The sequence below is a fragment of the Symsagittifera roscoffensis genome, chromosome 8 (genome assembly GCF_963678635.1).
Source record: "Symsagittifera roscoffensis chromosome 8, txSymRosc1.1, whole genome shotgun sequence".
Lineage (NCBI taxonomy): Eukaryota > Metazoa > Xenacoelomorpha > Acoela > Convolutidae > Symsagittifera > Symsagittifera roscoffensis.
This window is the reverse complement of record NC_087069.1, coordinates 28,273,718-28,296,803: the sequence shown is the minus strand read 5'-3', so window position 1 is coordinate 28,296,803 and position 23,086 is coordinate 28,273,718. Positions and strand designations below refer to the sequence as shown.

Sequence of the window (23,086 nt, the reverse complement as noted above, 5' to 3'; positions counted from 1 at the left end):
ATATGTCAAAAAACAAGTCAATTTTTGTTCTGCTTCATTGCATTCATTGACTCCCAACTATCAGTTGCATTTTTTGTTTCGTTGAATTCATTGCCTCTTTTTCATCTTTGTTGTCTATGCTTGAAAACTCGAAGTTTGAAACTTAGAGGTTTAAATAATGCTGCATTTTTGTCGCTACACGATTTAAATGACGTAAAATAGCGAAGTGAAATCATGTCCATGTCGAAAAATTCAAATAATAATTTCCTGACAAATAGATTTGATTTGGGGATCATTTCGGTAAAAGGTTTTCAATGTCGAATGTCAATGCGTTAACAATTGAGTTGCTGCGAAAGTATATATACTTGCATTTGGAGGCGGTTGGGCTGAACGAAAGTAAAAACAAGAATAATGCGTTGCTGTTGTAGTATCACAGAAGTCTCCGACCCACTGCCTTTGCTTGTGCGAAAGGTCTGCATAGAATGTTCCGCAAAAATAACGGCTAGGGTAGGGTCAAACACTTGGCTTTCGTGGTGAATAGGGGAGCAAATACTTAATTTTTCCAAGAAATAATTAATGACAGGTCAACCAAAAATTGAAGGGTAATTTCTATTTCTATGTTGAAGTAATTGCTAAACGACAACAGTAATCTGCTTGCTAATCTGAGCTGAGTGAACATATTTTGAGCACATAATTTCCTGTTACTGAGACAAGTGATTTCTTTTTAAATTTCGAATAACAAGTAGTAGTGCTTATGATACAGTGAGCTTGAACTATAGTGAGCTTTACTTTGGGCCTTTAAATTTTGGTCGCAAAAAAACGCACCGTACTCCCTGGTAGCTTTCTGAAAACCAATTTTTCAAAAAAGTCTGTTTTTATGCGTGGTGTGAAAAAACTACGAGTAAAACTAAGATATTTTAGTTGCACTCGCTTTTTTGCTGTCTCTAAATAAAACGAAAAAGAAATATTTTCAAAATCGTTTTTTTTCGACAATTTTTCTTAGAAACTTTGAATATCCAACAAAAAATCCAAAAATGGTACTGAACACTATTCAACCTAATCTGACGTGAAACCTGATTTTGTGCAACCCGAATTTGCATGCAAAAAGTATAAAATTCTATCGCAAACCAGACTAGTTTTTTCCGTTGATGGTTAAAAAATATTTAACTATGCGAACTGTTTTGAAAAAAATAAGACCTCTCAGAGTTGTGCTACTTTAACCATGTTTAATTAAAATTGTAACTGATCGTTTCTTAGAGTATTTAACTGCGGTTAAAAATAAAACCACTGCAATGTCCGTGCGGCTCTCATCAAAAATTCATAATAAGATTTGCAGTTGGGTTTTGTTTGATATTAAGCAAAAAATGAATATATGTTTTGCTTAAATTATGCCTTGTGAAGCCTCATTAATCCTAGTGAATTTTTGCAGCGCCAAAAAGCAAATTTGTGCCATTAAGAAAAAAATACATGTTCGCTTTTGAAACTTATAGAAACTGACTTCTCTAAAATTACTGCATATAAATTTTGAAACGAGCAAACTGTAGTTGTTTTTCTTACAGACTCTTTGAACGTTTTTTTTGAAGATAATTTCATCCAATTCCATCGAGTGGTTTTGCAATAAACAAAAATATCAATTTTTCTAGCTTGAGACTATTTTACCCAATATAAATTTTTAAGTCTGTGCCTGAGCCAAATGATTACAGTCCTGGTTTCTCTGCAAATTTAAAGAAGTCATTCGGCAACATATATTCTCTATTTGCGCTCAAAAAGAACATCTTTCAACCAAACCGACTATGCAGTCTTTTAAGCAAATGAACACTTAGTGCACTTTGAGATTCGAAGGCAGACCTCTTTTCCAGTCCCCCCTGCAAGTTTACTCCACAATTTCAAAAGATATAAGACAAATTCTTAGAATGTAAGGCACTTGGCATGGTGGTCAATTAGAACAACCTGATCACATTTTTTTTATTTCTTTTTAAGAAACCGGGCTTTTAGCCGCGAATCTTTTAAAAAAAGTTATAAACCTGTAGGAAGGAATGGAAAAGAAAAGAAGCTTTAGATCTCATTGACTAAGAGTTCTTCACAAGTATCCCTTTTCTTTCACGCCTCCTCTTCCCATTTCATTTTTCCAGTTTGTCGTCAGATGCCCACCTCCATCCTGAACTGCGATTGGACTGATAGTCTCTGACACTGTTGTGTTGCAGTCTCCTGTACTTGTCAGTGGCAGCCTCAGTCACTGTCTCCTGGTACGAACACTCCTTAGACGAAGTCTGAACAACAGAAATTTTCAGTTACGTCACTTTTAAGCTGAGTCTTGAAAGAGAACGGACAGCCAGTTGCTGTCTGTGCGTTTTAGCACAGAAATATCCAAACATAGTAATCGCTGCATAAAAAATAAGATTTAATTCCAGTATTCTCAAACCCTCAGTATTTTAAGGAAGGGTAAAAAAACTGAAGCTTACTTGAATTATTTAGTGAGCACATATAACTAACAAGCATCAGTCATAAGATACTCACAGGGATCGACTCACGGGCCCTAAGGCCCCTCAAGGAGACGTCCCATAAGGTAGACTTTTACAGAATAAGTTGAGGAGAAAGAAAAGGCAGGAATTAGATCACTCGTCAAATATCAGGTGAAGGAGTTCAAAATTATCTGAGACAAAATTACGTTCAGTGTTTTGTACATACGAGTTCAATTGAGATTTTGACATATCTTAAAAATTATCTGGAAAAAGATTATTAGCCGAAGAAAATTTGTAAAACTTGAGCACTTTAACGCTAACCGATTGTAATATGCAGTTAGATCTTACAGATTTTGAACGTAGCATTCTCAAGATACGAGCACATGTTTGCCTACAGTTATTTAGTTGATTAAAATACAAAAACTTTAATGGCGGTTTACCAAGTATTTGATAAGTAACTTCTTCAAAAACAGTATCTAGAAACAATTCAAAACGGAATCAATAGTATATTCTGAAAAATTTTCCGTAATGTGATCAAATTTTCGCCTAAAGAAAATAGTTCTAAAAATTCGCTTTTGCATTAAAAGGATTTTGTTTAAATTTGTCTTGGACGCACATCCATAAACTAAGATGCCGTATGATATTAAAGGTTTTGCATAAACTTGAATGAACTTAAGAAGAAACGTTCTAGAAAAAAACATTTCTTGCTTTATCAAGAATTCCATTAAATTTAGCTAACTTTTTACAAACTTGATCTATGTGTGGCTTAAATCAGAGCTTATTACCTACCACAACCCCAAGATACTTGAAGGAGTTCACAACATTAAGTTTCTGATTCCCCAAAAACATTTCAGATTCTTTTGAACTCCTTCCGAAATTGGATACTTGCGTTTTATCAATATTGATGGTTAGTCTATTATTTGTGCACCGATTTTCTATCGATTTAAGGTCCTGGATAAAATTTTTATCAATCGAATTGTTTTTGCACGTAGTAAGAATCGTTGTATCATCAGCAAACAGACAAATTGAGCTTTTCGTTGCTTTCGTAGGCATGTCATTAATATAGAGTAAGAACAGCAGTGGACCTAAGACAGATCCTTGGGGAACTCCGAACGTAATATTTTTCAGTTGAGAGTTTTTCCACAAAAAGATAGATACTGTTTACGATTGGTTAAATAAGACTGCAGAAAAGTGTTTGTTGTACCTCGTAACCCATAGAGATCTAATTTGGTTAGTAAAATGGAGTGATCAATTGTGTCAAAAGCCTTTTTAAGATCTACAAAACCCGCTAATCCAGATTTTTTATCATCTATACAGTGACGCATTATTTCGAATGCAGAAGTTATTGCATGCACACAAGAACATCTGTGCCGGAACCCAAACTATTCAGGCACCAAAAGCTTGCATTTTGATATAAACTTAATCATGCGAATGTGTATTATTTTTAAAAAATTTTTGCTGAAAGTACTTAGCAAACGTATGGGTCGAAAACTGTTTGGCTCTGTTTGTTTTCCCGTTTTATAAAATGGTAGTACTTTTGCAGTTTTACAAATGTCTGGAAAAACGCCAGCATTAAAGCATTGATTAAAGCAGAAAATTAAAAATGGCAATATTATTTGTTCACAAAACTTGACCATCCTATGAAGCGTTCATGGAGATTCAAGTTACGGCTGAAAGATGTTTTAAAAACATATTTTGAGCTTTAAAAAATGAAAAACCGAATTAGGTAGGCAGTGGAATTTTTTCACAATTACCAGTTTTTGCCGTCCAGTGTTACTATTATGACAGATTGAATAAGGCATTAACATAACAAGCAGCTTATACATTCCGCCTAGTCCAAAATATAAAAGTTGGCTCATAAAAGAAGTTTGCTTTATGGGAAAAAAGGTGAAAGATGTCGTGATCTGCTTTTGCAAAAACCATATACTTTCTGTAAATTTATTCATAAAGAAATTTTACTCGCCAAATATTTTTGACCTCTTAACCGAAAATGCAAGTCCTTCAGAAGAAACAAAAAAAAAGCAAAAACGAAGCAGAAAGTCGTCGTTAAGCAACAGATCGAAAAATTAAATACTAGAAGGGATTACAAAAATTACTGAAAATGTTGGGAAAAGAAAATTTTCAAAGTAAAAAATTAAAATTTAAGAAATATAGCACATTACATGAGCAAGTGCCTGTAAATTAAAACATTGGTGGGTTTAAATTGTATAAGTATATTTGAAAACGTACTAAAAAGATTAAAGCCTAAGCATAATTGATAATCACAGTATAATAGGCATTTAAAATGGCCAACAATTTTTTCTTCTAAAAACAGAAAATAAATTCAACTTTATTTTTCTAATTTTTTTTTTTCATTTTTTTGCAGTTTTTTGAAATCTTTTGATGTTTTTTTTTCCTGAAATGGCTCATGAAACTTCGGAAACTATTTTTATTGGAGTAAAATTGAATTACCAGGGCTTTGAAAAAAGTTTTAACCTGAAGCTTTCTGTAACAAGCCTGCTCACTTGCTAATTTTGCTCAAGAATAGACTGAAAATCTGGAACCAGTTCAAATATTCTCTGGTATTATACTTGTAATAAAAAATTCTCACCACTATATGTATTTGACGATAAGAGATGCTACCATTGCATACCTATTTTTTATAAAAACAAAGTACATTTTAAAGTCACATTATCCCGCCGCAGACTTTTTTGGGATACAGCTCTCTCATTTGGATCTGAAAACAGCCATAATGTAGTACAGTTTAACCCAAACGAAGATAAATTTCATCGTCTCACTCCATACCCACTTTAATGCCACTTTTAAAGAAAGTCTCAGCTCAAAGCATACGCACAATCGCTCGCGACCCAAATATAGGTTTACAACCCATAGGCAGGTACTCGAAATCAGATCGTACACAAACTTTTCAAAAATTCCTCACTAAAACGGATACAAAATAAAGACAATCAATTGATCAAAACCTTCGAAAACTAGCTGAAATGGCAGGTTTTCCAGATGTCTATAGACAAGACCACAGTAGAAATTATAGGGATAATAAAGATTATATATATCAAAAAGGAGAAAAAAATTGCCCACAAGATATTCCACCAATTAATATTTTTAGATTCTTAAATATCAAAAATGAGATGAATCCTTCCATTTTTAGGATGGCTATTTTATATCTTAGAAAGATTGACTATATTATACGCTAAGTTTAATTTTATAGGTTATCTCTTCTCACTACTTAAAGGAAACTAAAATACGTGCACAATACGCACACAAGTCAACAGACAAATAAGCGTAGCAAGATTTCTATTCGCAGGACTTTTTAGAATTTTTTTCCACCTCTGTTAACGAAATTCTTCTTGATGCACAAATTAGCAAATACAATAGAAAGTTAGCCACAAAAACAAACGCATACGATACTCCACAGGACAATACGAATAAAAACACCCACCGCACCATCTCATTACATTTAAATAGTTTACAAAAAACCACCCTCTATCAATAGTCCCACAAATAAAATTTCTACTGCCGAATGTATGTTACAAAATAATAACCTACAACGTAGCCCGATAATTCATTAGCACTTCAACAACTCACCAACGACGAAATATACGAACAACTTGTGAGCAACCGAACACTTTAAATTTTTGTTCTCAAAACTATCATCTTTTTAGACAACGATGAGCCGCCAAGCTGGATCCGTCAACCGTTCTCTTTCATACCCATCTAATCTCCAATGTCACGGTTCCCTTTTTACAATTTCTGATCTCACTTGTTCTTCCCTATCCAGATTTTTTCTTACTCAAAACACATAGATTTTGACTACTCAACTCAAAACCGTTTTTAATTTTAACTCTAATTTCAATAACTCCACAGTAGATACACTAGATTAATTCCTAGATTTCGAGCCCAGTCCCACTATTTTTTCCCTGCCACTTTCCAATCTATGACTCTTCTATACATGTTGAAAACTTTACCACCGCCTCCTCGCACACTTACGCTACCCCTATCCTTTCTCTTCTTTCAAATATTGCACCCGATGTGCCTAGTCTCAATACAGAAGACCAGCTTGAGAAGGAACTAGATGATATGATTACTCACCAGCAACAAACTCATAAAACCAATAACTAATTAACTATTCACCAAATCCATTCCGCCTCAACCTCCGAATCATCCATCCCCTCTGTCCATTTTGCCCGAACACTTGCACGAAGACTTTTTATGAAACGATGACCAGCTTGAGAACCAGATGACCAGCTTGAGAATGAACTAGACGATGTTATTACTCACCAGCAACGAACTCATAAAACCAATAACTAATTAACAATTCACCAAATCCATTCCGCATTAACCTCCGAATCATCCATCCCCTCTGTCCATATTGCCTGAAACCTTGCACGAAGACTTTTTATGAAACGAAAACATCCCAAGAGAAAACCACTATTTGTATTTAACCACCCTTCATCATCCCAACTTCTACACCATCATCCACACCATACTAATTCGCCAGCAATTTTAGTAGAAAAACTTTACCTTTTCCCCCATTACACCTATTACCACGGAGAAAGTCCAGCCCAAGGAGCCTAATATGTTGATGCAGATTCCCTGCTACCGACCTTTTTGTTGATCTCATCTTATAGTTCCTTGAAAAACACTAAATTACCCCTAATTAAGAGCTTTGTGTTTTAATTATTAACCAGTTAAACATCGCACTCCACCTAAATGAAACATAGGCTTAAATCAAACCTTTAACCGCTTCAATGCACCAAAAGCTAACCGATACTCTAATAACCACTACGATCATTCAGTTGTCCAATATATGGAAGACTCACCATATGATATTGACCCTAATGTAAATGCACAATATACGAACAAATTGTGAGCAACCGAACACTTTAAAATTTTGTTCTCAAAACAATCATTTTTTTTTAGCCCACGATGAGCCGCCAAGCTGAATCCGTCAACCGTTCTCTTTCCTACCCATCTAATCTCCAACGTCACGGTTCCCTTTTTACAATTTCTTACCTCACCTTTTATTCCCTATCCAGTTTTTTTCTTACTTAAAACACATGGATTTTGACTACTCAACTCAAACCGTTTTTAATATTAACTTCAATTTCAATAACTCCACAGTAGATACACCCGATTATTTCCTAGATTTCGAAACCAGTCCCACTAATTTTTCCCTGCCACCTTCCAATTTATAACTCTTCTACTCATTTTGAAAACTTTACCTCCGCCTTCTCGCACACTGACACTACCCATATCTTTTTTCTTCTTTCAAAAATTGCACCCGCCGATGTACCTAGTCTTAATACAGATGACCAGCTTGAGAATGAACTAGACGATGTTGTTACTCACCAGCAATAAACTCATAAAACCAATAATTAATTAACTATTCACCAAATCCATTCCGCCTCAACCTCCGAATCATCCATCCCCTCTGTCCCAACCGCCTGAACACTTGCACGAAGACTTTTTATGAAACGAAAACATCCCAAGAGAAAACCACTATTTGTAATTAACTACCCTTCATCATCCCAACTCCTACACCATCATCCACGACATACTAATTCGCCCACAATTTAAGTAGAAAACTTTAACTTTCCCCCATTACACTTATTACAACGGAGAAAGTCCAGCCCAAGGATCCCAAGGAGCCTAATATGTTGATGCAGATTCCCTGCTACCAACCTTTTTGTTGATCTCATCTTATAGTTTTTTGAAAAACACTAAAATTACCCCTAATTAAGAGTTTTGTGTTTTAATTATTAACCAGTTAAACATCGCACTCCACCTAAATGAAACATAGGCTTACATAGGCCTAAATCAATCCTTTAACCGATTCATTGCACCAAAAGCTAACCGATATTCGAATAATCACTACGATCATACAGATGTCCAATATATGGAGGACTCACCATATGAAAATGACCCTAATGTGAATGCACAACTACCCAAGAAGTTTTTCATAAAACCTGAATACATCTTTCACCTCGATAGCACTAATAAAAAATTTGATCACATCATCGAACCACGCACTCATGAATACAAACGCTTACGAGTCAATTTCCAATAAATTTGATCACTTTGCAATAACATTTGATTTTTAACACCCAAAAAACGAGTTATTAACTGTTCTCAATAAGTTATGGTGAAAACTAAACCTAAAAACACTTTCACTTATTATGAACTTATCTAGCGACACTATTTTCACATGTCACCATCCCGCAATCCCCACCAGCAGCGCTTCATGTCTATTAACTCTGAATATACGTCATTTTATTTTCTAAATTTCACAAATTGCAAAATATCGACCGTTACTACGATCCCTGTGAGACAAATGTAGATCTTTTGCACCCTCACTAACCACTTCCCGCTTGAAGACTCCCGCCCCATTATTTTAATGCAAAAATATATGCAAACCCGTTGAAATTGCCCTTTTAGAGAAGATTCATATTTTTAAATTCAACAAAATTTTATACAACCTCACTCAAAACTCTAGCTAGCCACGAATTTTCCGCGGTCACCGAAGAAGTCAATACCTTTCGCGCACTGGAACTTTTTCGGCTTATTTTTGCGCACTAAAAACGTAATCCGCATGCTTGCTAAGGTTTTAATAACCTCATTCATTTTGAAAACTAACTCCCCACCCCTGGATTTTTTCTCGGAACTGGAACCCTCGTAAGTATGAACTTATAATAATTTTGATACTAATAAATAAAACTTTCACCATTTTCACATGTGTGTTTCACCTTTTCTTGTTAGATTTTACTAGTCATTCCTCTAAAAGAATAATTTAAAGATAAAAATAAATATCAAACTCTATTTTAACTTTCAATTTAAATTTCTAACAATATGCCATAAATTATATAAGCGAAGTTAATTAAACACGTAGCAACAAAATGATAACAATGTTGTAAGTTCACAATGCGAAGTAGTAAAATGATAATGCACAAAAAATTAAAGATAATTAACTTTTTGTCTGCTCGTATTTACAAATTTTGATTTTTTCATTTGCTCACTTTTTACTAAACCCTTCTACCCAAATTGAGTATCTCGCCAACGTAGAATTGTTTAGCAAATGAGTTTTCAGTTTTACAAACTAAACTAACTGATAATAATTTTTACCTTACTTTCATGCGTTTTCAAAATTCCTTTAACCCGGGTTGGAAGGAATCATAACTAAGCTTAACTTAACCAACACAGCTTTATAAAACCGCAAAACCAACCGCATGTACGAGAAAGTCTCATGTTACCCAAACCAGATTAAAACCAGATTAAAACTGGATAAACTATTCTTTTCAAAGTCGCTTTAAAGTTTTGTTTAAACCATATAAAACGCAAAAACACCAAGAGAACCACGCAAACTACAATTATCTGTTTTTGAAAAAAAGACACAACTACAAAACCAAAGAGAAAAACACCTGATAAAAAAGAACATAAGGTTGAACACGAACAAAAAAAGACTCTAGTCAAAGAGACGGTAAAAATATACTTCCCCAACTGGCCTAATCCACCAGTAAAGGAAGTCTTCAGCTTTCTCTATAGCTGCTCTCCTTCACCACGCTAAACACCACGCCTACGACACGCTCCTTGTTTTTTACGAGAGTAGCTATAGGGTGAGCCACTCTTGAAAATTACCGAAAGTGATAAGATGTTTTCGCAAAAATAATTAAAACAATCACAACTAAAACTGATTTCACTAACAATTTGCAGATATAAATCTATAAAGAAAAACATTTTATTAGATAAAAAGGAACGAGCAACAGAGGGAGATGAAGCCTGATGACATTCCGACTCTGAATTAGCAATTTTTTTGGTTCGTTGCCGAAGTCACAACACTCAAAGGATTTAAAATATGGAAGCAAAATCGCAGCAAAATTACCCATTAAACAAGATCAATGGCCAACTCGATGTTGAACTCAATACGTATCTTACACACTTGGCTCCTCACACAGAGAAATTAAACCCCATCTCAATATTCGATGAATAGTTGACAATCCACGTAGTCTCGCTCTACTTAACGAAATCGACACATCACTCTATAACTCTTCAACCTTGACATAATTCCTCAACTTAATCACGATACACGGAATCCATTTCTGGATTACGAGCAACTGTACTTCTTCTCACTCTATGAAGACAACTACTCCACAACTACGAGCAACTGTTTCATTCTCTTCCTTCACTGCTTCAAAAGAATCAAGAAACTTCGAAAGAATCTACTCCAAAAAATCAAGAAACTTCTTCATCCATCCTCCACAAGAACAAATCTAAAACTTGAAAAAAAACTCTCTAAGCCCCGGATGGGTTGAACCAGTTCAAAACAAGTATTTAGTTTATCCTATTAAGTTAATAAAGAAATTTTACTCGCCAAATATTTTTGACCTCTTAACCGAAAATGTAAGTCCTTCAGAAGAAACAAAAAAAACAAGCAAAAACAAAGCAGAAAGTCGTCGTTAAAAACAAAATACATTTTATAGTCATATTATCCCGCCGCAGACTTTTTGGGATACAGCTCTCTCATTTGGATCTGAAAACAGCTATAATGTAGTACAATTTAACCCAAACGTTTATCCCATCGTCTCACTCCATACCCACTTTATTGCCACTTTTAAAGAAAGTCTCCGCTCATAGCATACGCACAATCGCTCGCGACCCAAATATAGGTTTACAATCCATAGGCAGGTACTCGAAATCAGATCGTACCCAAACCTTTCGAAAATTCCTCACTAAAACGGATGCAATTCAATGACAATCAATTGATCAAAACCTTCGCAAACTAGCTGAAATGGCACATTTTCCGGATATCTATAGAAAAAATCCCAGTAGAATTTATAGGGATAATAAAGATTTTATATATCAAAAAGGAGAAAAAAATTGCCCACAAGATATTCCACCAACAAATGTTTTTAGTTTCTTAATTATCAAAAATGAATCCTTCCGTTTTTAGGATGGCTGTTTTATATCTTAGAATGATTGACTATATTATACGCAAAGTTTAACTTTATGGTTATCTCTTCTCACTACTTAAAGGAAACTAAAACAGGTGCGCAATACGCACACAAGTCAACAGACAAATAAGCGTAGCAAGATTTCTCTTCGCAGGACTTTTTAGAATTTTTTTCCACCTCTGTTAACGAACTTCTTCTTGATGCACAAATTAGCAAATACAATAGAAAGTTAGCCCCAAAAACAAACGCATACGATACTCCACAGGACAATAAGAATAAAAACACCTACAGCCCCATCACATCACATTTAGATAGTTTACAAAATAATCACCCTCTATCAAAAATCCCACAAAATTTTAGATGTAAAATTTCTACTGCCGAACGTATGTTACAAAATAATAACCTTCAACGTAGCCCTATATCTCATTAGCAATTCAACAACTCACCAACGATGAAATATACGAACAAATTGTGAGCAACCGAACACTGTAAATTTTTGTTCTCGAAACTATCATCTTTTTAGCCCACGATGAGCCGCCAAGCTGGATCCGTCAACCGTTCTCTTTCCTACCCATCTAATCTCTAACGTCACTGTTCCCTTTAACCGTTTTTAATATTAACTCTTATTTCAATAACTCCACAGTAGATACACCCGATTAATTCCTAGATTTCGAGCCCAGTCCCACTATTTTTTCCTTTACACCTTCCAATCTATAACTCTTATATACATGTTGAAAACTTTACCTCCGCCTCCTCGCACACTTACGCTACCCCTATCTTTTCTCTCTTTTCAAATATTGCACCCGATGTACCTAGTCTCAATACAGATGACCAGCTTGAGAATGAACTAGACGATATGATTACTCACCAGCAACAAACTCATAAAACCAATAACTAATTAACTATTCACCAAATCCATTCCGCCTCAACCTCCGAATCATCCATCCCCTCTGTCCATTTTGCCCGAACACTTGCACGAAGACTTTTTATGAAACGATGACCAGCTTGAGAACCAGATGACCAGCTTGAGAATGAACTAGACGATGTTATTACTCACCAGCAACAATCTCATAAAACCAATAACTAACTAACTATTTGCCAAATCCATTCCGCCTCAATCTCCGAATCAGCCATCCCCTCTGTCGATATTGCCTGAACACTTGCACGAAGACTTTCTATGAAACGAAAACATCCCAAAAGAAAACCACTATTTGTAAATAACTACCCTTCATCATCCCAACTCCTACACCATCATCCACGCCATACTAATTCGCCCGCATTTTTAGTAGAAAATTTTACCTTTCCCCCATAACACCTATTAAAACGGAGAAAGTCCAGCACAAGGAGCCCAAGGAGCCTAATATGTTGATGCAGATTCCCTGCTACCAACCTTTTTGTTGATCTCATCTTATAGTTTTTTGAAAAACTTTAAAACTACCCTAATTAAGAGCTTTGTGTTTTCATTATTAACCAGTTAAACATCGCACTCCACCTTAATGAAACATAGGCTTACATTGGCCTAAATCAATCCTTTAACCGATTCATTGCACCGAAAGCTAACCGATATTCTTATAATCACTACGATCATACAGATGTCCAATATATGGAGGACTCACCATACGAAATTGACCCTAATGTGAATGCACAACTACCCAAGAAGTTTTTCATAAAATCTGAATACATCTTTCACCTCGATGTCACCAAAGAAGTCAATACCTTTCGCGCACTGGAACTTTTTCGGCCCATTTTTGCGCACTAAAGACGTAATCCGCATGCTTGCTAAGGTTTTAATAACCTCATTCATTTTCAAAACTAACTCCCCACCCCTGGATTTTTTCTCGGAACTGGAACCCTCGTAAGTATGAACTTATAATAATTTTGATACTAATAAATAAAACATTCACCATTTTCACATGTGTGTTTCACCTTTTCTTGTTAGATTTTACCAGTCATTCCTCTAAAAGAATAATTTAAAGATAAAAATAAATTTCAAACTCTATTTTAACTTTCAATTTAACTTTCTAACAATATGCCATAAATTATATAAGCGAAGTTAATTAAACACCTAGCATTAAAATAATAACAATGTTGTAAGTTCACAATGCGAAGTAGTAAAATGATAATGCACAAAAAATTAAAGATAATTACCTTTTTGTCTGCTCGTATTTACAAATTTTGATTTTTTTCATTTGCTCACTTTTCACTAAACTTTTCTACCCAAAATGAGTATCTCGCCAACGTAGAATTGTTTGGCAAATGAGTTTTTAGTTTTACAAACTAAACTAACTGATAATAATTTTTACCTTACTTTCATGCGTTTTCAAAAATCCTTTAACCCGGGTTGGAAGGAATCATAACTAAGCTTAACTTAACCAACACAGCTTACTAAAACGACAAAACCAACCGCATGTATGAGAAATTCTCATGTTACCCAAACCAGATTAAAACCAGATTAAAACTGGATAAACTATTCTTTTCGCAAAAACACCAAGAGAACCACGCAAACTACAATTATCTGTTTTTGAAAAAAAGACACAACTACCAAAACAAACGAGAAAAACACCTGATAAAAAAGAACATAAGGTTGAACACAAAAAAAAAGACTCTAGTCAAAGAGACGGTAAAAATATACTTCCACAACTGGCCTAATCCACCAGTAAAGGAAGTCTTCAGCTTTCTCTATAGCTGGTCTCCTTCACCACGCTAAACACCACGCCTACGACACGCTCCTTGTTTTTGACGATAGTAGCTATAGGGTGAGCCACTCTTGAAAATTACCGAAACTGATAAGACGCTTTCGCAAAAAAATTAAAACAATCACAACTACAACTGATTCCACTAACAATTTGCAGATATAAATCTATAAAGTAAAACATTTTATTAGATAAAAAGGAACGAGCAACAAAAGGAGATGAAGCCTGATGACATTCCGACTCTGGATTAGCAATTTTATTGGTTTGTTGCCGTAGTCACAACAGGATTTAAATTATGGAAGCAACATCGCAGCAAAATTATCCATTAAACAAGAACAATGGCCAACTCGATGTTCAACTCAATACGACTCTTACACACTTGGCTCCTCACACAGAGAAATTAAACACCATCTCAATATTCGCTGAATAGTTGACAATCCACGTAGTCTCACTCTACTTAACGAAATCGACACATCACTGTATAAATCTTCAACCTTGACATAATTCCTCAACTTAATCACGATACACGAAATCCATTTCTGGATTACGAGCAACTGTACTTCTTCTCACTCTATGAAGACAACTAGTCCACAACTACGAGCAACTGTTTCATTCTTTTCCTTCACTGCTTCGAAAGAATCAAGAAACTTCGAAAGAATCTACTCCAAAAAATCAAGAAACTTCTTCATCCATCCTCCACAAGAACAAAATTAAAACTTGAAAAAAAACTCTCTAAGCCCCGGATGGGTTGAACCAGTTCAAAACAAGTATTTATTTTATCCTATTAAATTCTTGATAAACCATCTCCAGAAAACACTTATATCTAGCCAATCGTGATCCATTAGCACTTACAAAAAAATAATTAGCATTTACAAGAAGGTTGAAAATATTTATAGTTTCAGCCAGAACAGAATGAATTTAACTTAGCACACAGTTGCTCTTCCTCAGAACATTTCTTGATATCAAGTCTCGCAAATGCCAGTATACACCAAATCTATTGAGACTAGGTGATGTAAGAGTAAAATTAAGATTGGCATTAGACCAAAAAGTGGCATGAATCTTTCCGGCCAAATATAAGACAGCGTGGCGAACAGACGGTGTACCTTGTCTGAAACTACTCTACGAGTGAGCCACCCGGACTTGAACTCACATAAAAAAAATTTGAACAAAATTTTCTCAACACTGAATTGTCCTTCAAATTACAACTGTAAGGGTGTCATTAAAACGCAATATTTGATCCGTTCCGATGATATTTTGGGGTACTTGACACCTATTTTTTGTCATAATTTTTGTCTCCTCATTTTTAGATTTTTTTTCAACTACTATAACCAACTAAATTTCAAATAATTTAATCAGCAAATTGTGGTATTAGCAAAATATAGTACCTAGTTCAATTCATTTTCTGAAGTTTTGTATCAATGTGGCTGCGCTTTGACAAAAAATTTTGAAACGTTGACGGCATTACGAAATACAAGGTGGTAGTTACAGAGTGTTTTTAGCAAATTTTGGAACGATTTTTTAAAGAAACATGGTCGAATCACTAGCAACATCATTATACAAAACATTTAAATGCAAGCTTACTTAAGTTTAGATAAACATCACGTATTAGAAGAAGCTGTCACAACCAATTTTAAAAAATAACTGCAGTTCAAACATTCAGTCAACAAGACAACTCATATCGGGGAAACCTAGAATGTTTAACGCTCATTAAAGTACAAAATGATACGTTTCGGTTCTGATAACGGATCATTTAAGCAAAACAGCTTGCCTCAGTTTAGTTTAGAACGGTTTTTAAAATGGCTTAAATTGCTACCGATGCGCTATATAACTAATGAAATTGTGCTGTTTTTTATCCCAAATTGGTCAAACAAACAGTTTTCAAATCTTAGTTTTTTCGCCAAATTACCGCTGGTGAAATATATATTTTGTGACCTCAAATAATACATATTTTTTCGACACGCTTCTTCTCGAACTGGTGACTGCTAAAAGATTGTCGACCGTGTTTCCGCTTTTTAAAATTTTTCAGTTTCTAAATTGAATTTCAGTGTCTTGCTTGGTATTTTGCCTAGATATTTTGTTCCATAAAAATAGATATAAAAAATATTCAGGATTGGCTTATTCTTTGTTTTTGTACACGCTTTGGAAAATCTTATCACTTTTGCAAAAAAAAACAAATTTCTCAAAAGGGCTTTTACCGATTTTCAAAAAAGAAGACCGCCATCACCCTTGTCGTGGGACTATTTGACCGATATTTTTGATTTGTTTTTTTTTCTCAAAAACCGACCGACCCAATCTGAAAATTTTGTTTCAAGGAATACAGCGGATTTGGAAAGCTCCCCTCCATATGCGGCTAAATTTTTTTACAGATAAATTTATGGCCCTCGGAATAGTCACTTTTTTGAGCATTTTTAGCGTTTTTTCCTGATGTTGTGGGTTCACAAGTATGGAGATAACGGGTAGTTGGAAGCTCCACTGCATTAGCGGCTACTCACACTTTTCTACACAACAAGTTATGATCCCCAGAAACGTCAATTCGTTAATTTTTTTAAATATAATTTGTAATACTACCCCACATCTGAGATGTTGAGTTCAATCCAAAGAACGGTTTGTGAAAAACTTCGTTTTGCATATGCGACTACGTACACTTTTTTTTGGAACAAACACTTATGGCCCTTGAAAAAGTTTTTTTTTGTTTTGTTTTTTATTGTTTTTGAAACATTTTGATTTTTTTCAAGAACTACCTTGCCAAACCTGGGTTCTTGGGTTCAATTGAAACTACAAATTGTATAAATCTCTCTGCATAAGCGGCTACGCGCAAATTTCGGCAAAAAAGCTATGAATCTCGGAAAAGACAATTATCTGATTTGTTGACCGTTTTTTGGACTTCCCTCGATCACTGTCATACCAAATCTGTTATCAGACAAATGATCAACGCAACAGGTTTTAGGAACCTTACCTTTGTAATTTGCTACGTTGTAATTTTTTCCACGCAAAATCAGGTACCACAAATAATCATTGGACTGGGCTTGACTTTTCCAAACGGTAATTAAATTTGAAAGCTATATTTGGCACTTTCCTGGTAAGAAAATTTAAAAAATAGTTACAAAAAATTCTACAGAGAAAACAGAATAAAAAGTTAGTTTTTTTGTTGTTTTTTTTGTTTGTCAATTTTATTTTGAAAACAACTGTTGTCCATTATGCCTAATTTACTGCCTAAAATGACGCTAATTTGAAGAACTTTCCTTCGTAGTCCTAATGAATAAGGTCGGAACATTCTGTGCTACTTGTTCACTTTTAGATTCATCCTTTTTCTTTCGGCTCTTTCCCTAAACCTAACTTCGAAGTACGAACGATTGAAGAAATACTTGTGCAGGTACACCAAAAACTCAATAAACCAAAAACACTATTTGCATACTACCTTGTTGACTGGCCATAGTTCGTTCAATCTCTCGATTTCCTTCCTGGACACGGATGACACATCCTCTTTGCTGTTGTTCAGAACAGACCAACGTACGTCCAGATTTGATTTTCTCTGCGAAAAAAAAACAGAGTTTTTCACACGGAGATGACTTTTTTCAGTAAACAAATGTCTGCCTGCTCTTCAGCTAATTATGACGATGAACTCATTCTTTATAGCTGCATGCAGCTTTTGTTTATGTTTTTGTGCTTTGGATCCTTCAGTATTTTCAACCAAAAACATGAACAGCCCCCTCCTTTTGATTGTGAGACGTAGGAATAAGTTGCTTATTAACAAAAACTGATGGTCTGCGTAGACTTTTGGTTAGTTAAAAAAGTACTGACTATTTTAATATCCTAGAGACTGAATTGTGGTTAATGCCGAGCCTAAATCTGCAAACAAAAAAATCCGCAAAAATTGAAAATCAACAAGATCGCTGAAAATTATATTAAAACAGTCCATGAAACGGATTCTACTAACCGTGTCAAACGGGTGCGACGGAGCCGACTGCGATTTGTTCTCGAATATTCTCATCACCTGTCCGTCGTGAGTCAATATATTACACGTTCCACCCGGCGCGGGGCAGTTTCTAGTCATTGACTTGTTAATCGACAGGGGCTTGGCTCTGTCCAAGTTTTTGATTTGGGAGTAATTTCGAAACTGAGTCATGTAACTTGACTCGCCAGGCTGCATGAAAGTCGCCCCCTGTTGACCTAGAACGTCACTGGTGAACGTTGGAGCCGAGTAGCGAACGAGTTCTTCTCGGATTCGTTCACGAGGTACAGGCGCCGGCGGGTAAGTCGTGATGTAACTCGTTTGTTTCCCGTGAACGTTCGTCACGTTTTTGACGAGACCACCTCCCGGGTGATTTCGACGGTCGGTGACGTTGAAACATCCACCGTAGTTTGACATGTATCTGGAGTTCTTAAGTGCGATGTCTTTGAGAACTTGAGCATCGATGTTCTTGAAATCGTTACTGAAAAATACACTGTGCTTTTTAAATGAAGATTATTAGATTATTAAATAATTTAAATACAGAAAATATATAATTTCGTTTAAAAAGCTAAAATTTTTAGCTAATATTTTTGGGGCAAAATTGGCAATATTACCAGCGTGAAGAAGCCATCAAAGGCATCACAACATACTCAATTTTTTTTCGAAAACTTCATTATTTGTTCCTTTTTCCTATAAGCAATTTTTGTGAGCATATTTTTACTGATAGACTGAATCTTCGAATGTCGGAACTGGTTTATGCATGGCCATCGTTCTTCCAAGAGGCGGAACTTCCGATCCAACTCCAGTAGAGGTCATTATGTCTCTTTCGTTTGACCTTGACCTCCTTCTACTGCCCACTTGTGTAGAAAAGTCGAAGGGTGTTAGACCTTTTGACGTTTGCCGTGTGTTACGTAATGATGAGTTACGTAATGAGATGTTCTCACTGTCTTTGAGAGTTCCGCTGTTTCGGGAATATTCCAAGCGTCTGATGATTTCGTCGACTTCTCTCTCGGCCGATCGAGTGCTGAAAAAAACTGTGCACTAAAGTGTAAAAAAAGAAAGGAAAAAAGATTTTTTTTTGGGTAGCTTTAAGTTTAAGTGCACCCGCTTACTTTCTCGAAAGTGTTTAATTGATCAAAAACGACTTTCTCTGACAAGGAATTAGAGGTGCAAGCAGTTAAGATATTTTTCCGAGAAAAATATAAACAATTTGCCGTTTTTTTGCTGACTTTATTTTGGGTATACGGCAAAATAAGAAAAACAATAAGAAAAACGCGTTTTTTAAGAACAGTAATTATCAACAGTAATCAGAGTAAGTTTGTTTCAGTTAAAAGGTTATCTTGGCAGCGGATAGCGGAAATAAACAAATGGTCTCTAAATTTTATCAAAGAAACTTTAGGCATACCTTGGTTTTGTGTGGGATACTTTGATAGGCATTCTGCTTTAATAAATAGAAAACAAAGCTAGAGGATGTTGATCTTAACAAATTTCTTGATCCCTTAAATATTTTAAATTATTAATCGTTTTGAGGCTGCTTTCAGTAGCCTGCTCATAGTTAAGACGTTGCAAACAAACGAAACCATTAAACGCATTGTCAACTAATGTTTATTTCGGAAAAGTTATTTTAGGAAAAACTTAGAGAATAAATTATTCAGTTTAGGAATATATTAATTTAACAAATATACAAAACGAGAATTAACAATAAAACATGGTTTTTGTTATGGTTCTCGTGATATTTGTGATACCAAATGTTACGCTGCTTACTTTTTACGATATTTTGCTTTGGTTTAGCAGATGCGGTACGCAATAAACGGATAAACGTGCGGCGGTGCTTTACCGGAGCTTCCGGGAATAATAATTGATCTTCGATTTTGATTTCTGACGGTTTCCTCATTTTCAAACACGCCAAAGAAAAACTGGAAAAATGAAAACCTAAAAATCTGCAAACCTGAAAAAAAAACGCTTCCGGGAAAAATGCATGTCCAAAAAATTACAAAAAAGAGCCAAAGGTTATTTACCTTTTTTTATTGATGAGAAGTCTAAATATTGTCAGCTGAGCTTTTCTGGGCTGCTCTAAATTGTTTCAGAGTTTTGTTGGCAAATTTAATCAAGGAAAAAATATTGGTTGCAGCTGCACAAAAATTAAGCCAAGGAAAAACCAATTTAGTTAACTTAAAGCCTCATGGTAGTTTTTTCGATAACCATATGATCAATTTTTAATAAAATTCATAAATTTTACATAAACTTTAATTAGTCGTAAATATTTTTTCAATGCCACCAGTTCTTAGTGAGTTTATATTACAATTCAACCAGCAAAAAATCAATTTTTTTCCATATACATAGATGACAAACGAATAACCTCGCCGGTGGTACAAGCCGGTGGTTCAGAGATAACCGTTGCTTGTCCTGCAATTTGGAGTTTTAGCAGTTGTAATTTGGTGCACTTCAACGCTTCCGGGTTAAAGTTTTCAATTGAGTCTTGCGATAATCCAAAAAATTTATATATTCCATGGTGAAGCAATGTAGTGTTCAAAGATGTCAATTCATCCTTTTAAAACACTTTTTTTCTTTTTTACGCGGTTTTTAGACTTGTTTTTGCCTATATCGCTTTTTGATAGATCGCCCCAGTCGACGTTTTGGTTGTGTTATCTGATTCGGATAAGCGGGTTCATGGTTGCCCTTAAGCGGGTTCATGGGAAATTTACCTGAAAAATCTACTATCCCAGTCCTGAATATCTCAATCCTGAAAAATCTACTATTTCAGTCCTAAATACCTCAGTCCTGAAACATCCACATCCCAGTCCTAAATACCTCAATCCTGAAATATCCACTATCACAGTCCTAAATAACTCAATCCTGAAATATCGACTATCACAGTCCTAAATAACTCAATTCTGAAATATCCACTATACCATTACTAAATATCTCAATCCTGAAACATCCACATCCCAGTCCTAAATACCTCAATCCTGAAATATCCACTATCACAGTCCTAAATAACTCAATTCTGAAATATCCACTATACCAATACTAAATATCTCAATCCTGAAACATCCACATCCCAGTCCTAAATACCTCAATCCTGAAATATCCACTATCACAGTCCTAAATAACTCAATTCTGAAATATCCACTATACCAATACTAAATACCTCAGTCCTGAAACATCCACATCCCAGTCCTAAATACCTCAATCCTGAAATATCCACTATCACAGTCCTAAATAACTCAATCTTGAAATATCGACTATCACAGTCCTAAATAACTCAATTCAATCCTGAAATATCCACTATCACAGTCCTAAATAACTCAATTCTGAAATATCCACTATACCAATACTAAATACCTCAGTCCTGAAACATCCACATCCCAGTCCTAAATACCTCAATCCTGAAATATCCACTATCTCAGTCCTAAATACCTCAATTCAATCCTGAAATATCCACTATCACAGTCCTAAATAACTCAATTCTGAAATATTCACTATACCAATACTAAACATCTCAATCCTGAAATATCGACTATCTCATCCCTAAACTTCTCAATCCTGAAATGTCCACTATCCGAATTCTAAAAAAAGCAATCCTGAAAAATCCACTATTTCATTCCTAAATACCTCAATCCTGAAATATCCACATCCCAGTCCTAAATAACTCAATCCTAAAATATCCACTATCTCAGTCCTAAATAAATCAATTCTGAAATATCCACTATCACAGTCCTAAATACCTCAATCCTGAAATATCCACTATCACAGTCCTAGAAAAAATCAATCCTGAAATATCCACTATCACAGTCCTAAATAAATCAATCCTGAAATATCCACTATCACAGTTCTAAATAACTCAATCCTGGAATATCAACTTTCCTAGTCCTAAACACCTCAAACTTGAAACAACCACTATCCCAGTTCTAAATAATTCAATCCTGAGTTATATACTATCTAAATCCTGAAATATCCACTATCCACTAAAAATCTAAGTCTAATATCCATTAAACATATAAATCCTGAAATCTCCACTAGTTAAGTCCTAAATATCTAAATTCTGAAATATCCACTATCTAAGTCCTAAATATCTAAATCCTGAAATATCCACTATCTAAGTCCCAAATATCTAAATCCTGAAATACCCACTATCTAAGTCCTAAATAACTAAATTCTGAAATATCGACTGTCCCAGTCCTAAATATCTCAATCCTGGAATATCAACTATCCTAGTCCTAAATAACTCAAACCTGAAACATCCACCATCCCAGTCCTAAAGAATTCAATCCTGAAATATATACTTTTTAAATCCTGAAATATCCACTATCCACTAAAAATCTAAGTCTAATATCAATTAAACTTCTAAATCCTGAAATATCCACTAGTTAAGTCCTACATATCTAAATTCTGAAATATCCACTATCTAAGGCCTAAATATCTAAATCCTGAAAATACCACTATTTCAGTCCTAAATACCTCAGTCCTGAAACATCCAAATCCCAGTCCTAAATGCCTCAATCCTGAAACATCCACTATCACAGTCCTAAATAACTCAATTCTGAAATATCCACTATCACAGTCCTAAATATCTAAATCCTGAAATACCCACTATCTAAGTCCTAAATATCTAAATCCTGAAATCTACACTGTCCCAGTCATAAATATCTCAATCCTGGAGTATCAACTATGTTAGTCCTAAAAACCTCAAACCTGAAACATCCACCATCCCAGTCCTAAAGAATTCAATCCTGAAATATCCACTATCCACTAAACATCTAAGTCTAATATCAATTAAACTTCTAAATCCTGAAATATCCACTAGTTAAGTCCTACATATCTAAATTCTGAAATATCCACTATCTAAGGCCTAAATATCTATGTCCTGAAAAATCCACTATTTCAGTCCTAAATACCTCAGTCTTGAAACATCCACATCCCAGTCCTAAATACCTCAATCCTGAAATATCCACTATCACAGTCCTAAATACCTCAATCCTGAAATATCAACCATCCCAGTCCTAAAGAATTCAATCCTGAAATATATACTTTCTAAATCCTGAAATATCCACTATC

General features: G+C 34.9%; 1 protein-coding gene across 1 annotated transcript; it reads right to left on the bottom strand.

The window, feature by feature from the left end:
* Positions 1–1,969: 1,969 nt before the first annotated feature.
* LOC134853721 (uncharacterized) lies at positions 1,970–19,756 on the bottom strand. The gene is made up of 5 exons (XM_063869722.1): positions 19,434–19,756; positions 18,750–19,052; positions 18,014–18,509; positions 17,495–17,608; positions 1,970–2,249 (listed from the first exon to the last, which is right to left on the bottom strand). Exons 1-5 carry the CDS (start codon positions 19,463–19,465, stop codon positions 2,100–2,102), a joined length of 1,095 nt encoding a protein of 364 aa, XP_063725792.1. The 5' UTR covers positions 19,466–19,756; the 3' UTR covers positions 1,970–2,099.
* Positions 19,757–23,086: the final 3,330 nt, after the last annotated feature.

What these genes read in the sequence shown, in the direction of transcription:
- LOC134853721 (XM_063869722.1), bottom strand. Translation starts at nt 19,465, where the DNA reads ATGCCTATCAAAGTATCCCACACAAAACCAAG. An exon ending in GTATCCCACACAAAACCAAG is followed by an intron (nt 19,053 to 19,433) that starts GTATGCCTAAAG and finishes AGTTTTTTTCAG; the next exon opens with CACTCGATCGGCCGAGAGAG. An exon ending in CGTCGCACCCGTTTGACACG is followed by an intron (nt 17,609 to 18,013) that starts GTTAGTAGAATC and finishes TTTTTTTCGCAG; the next exon opens with AGAAAATCAAATCTGGACGT.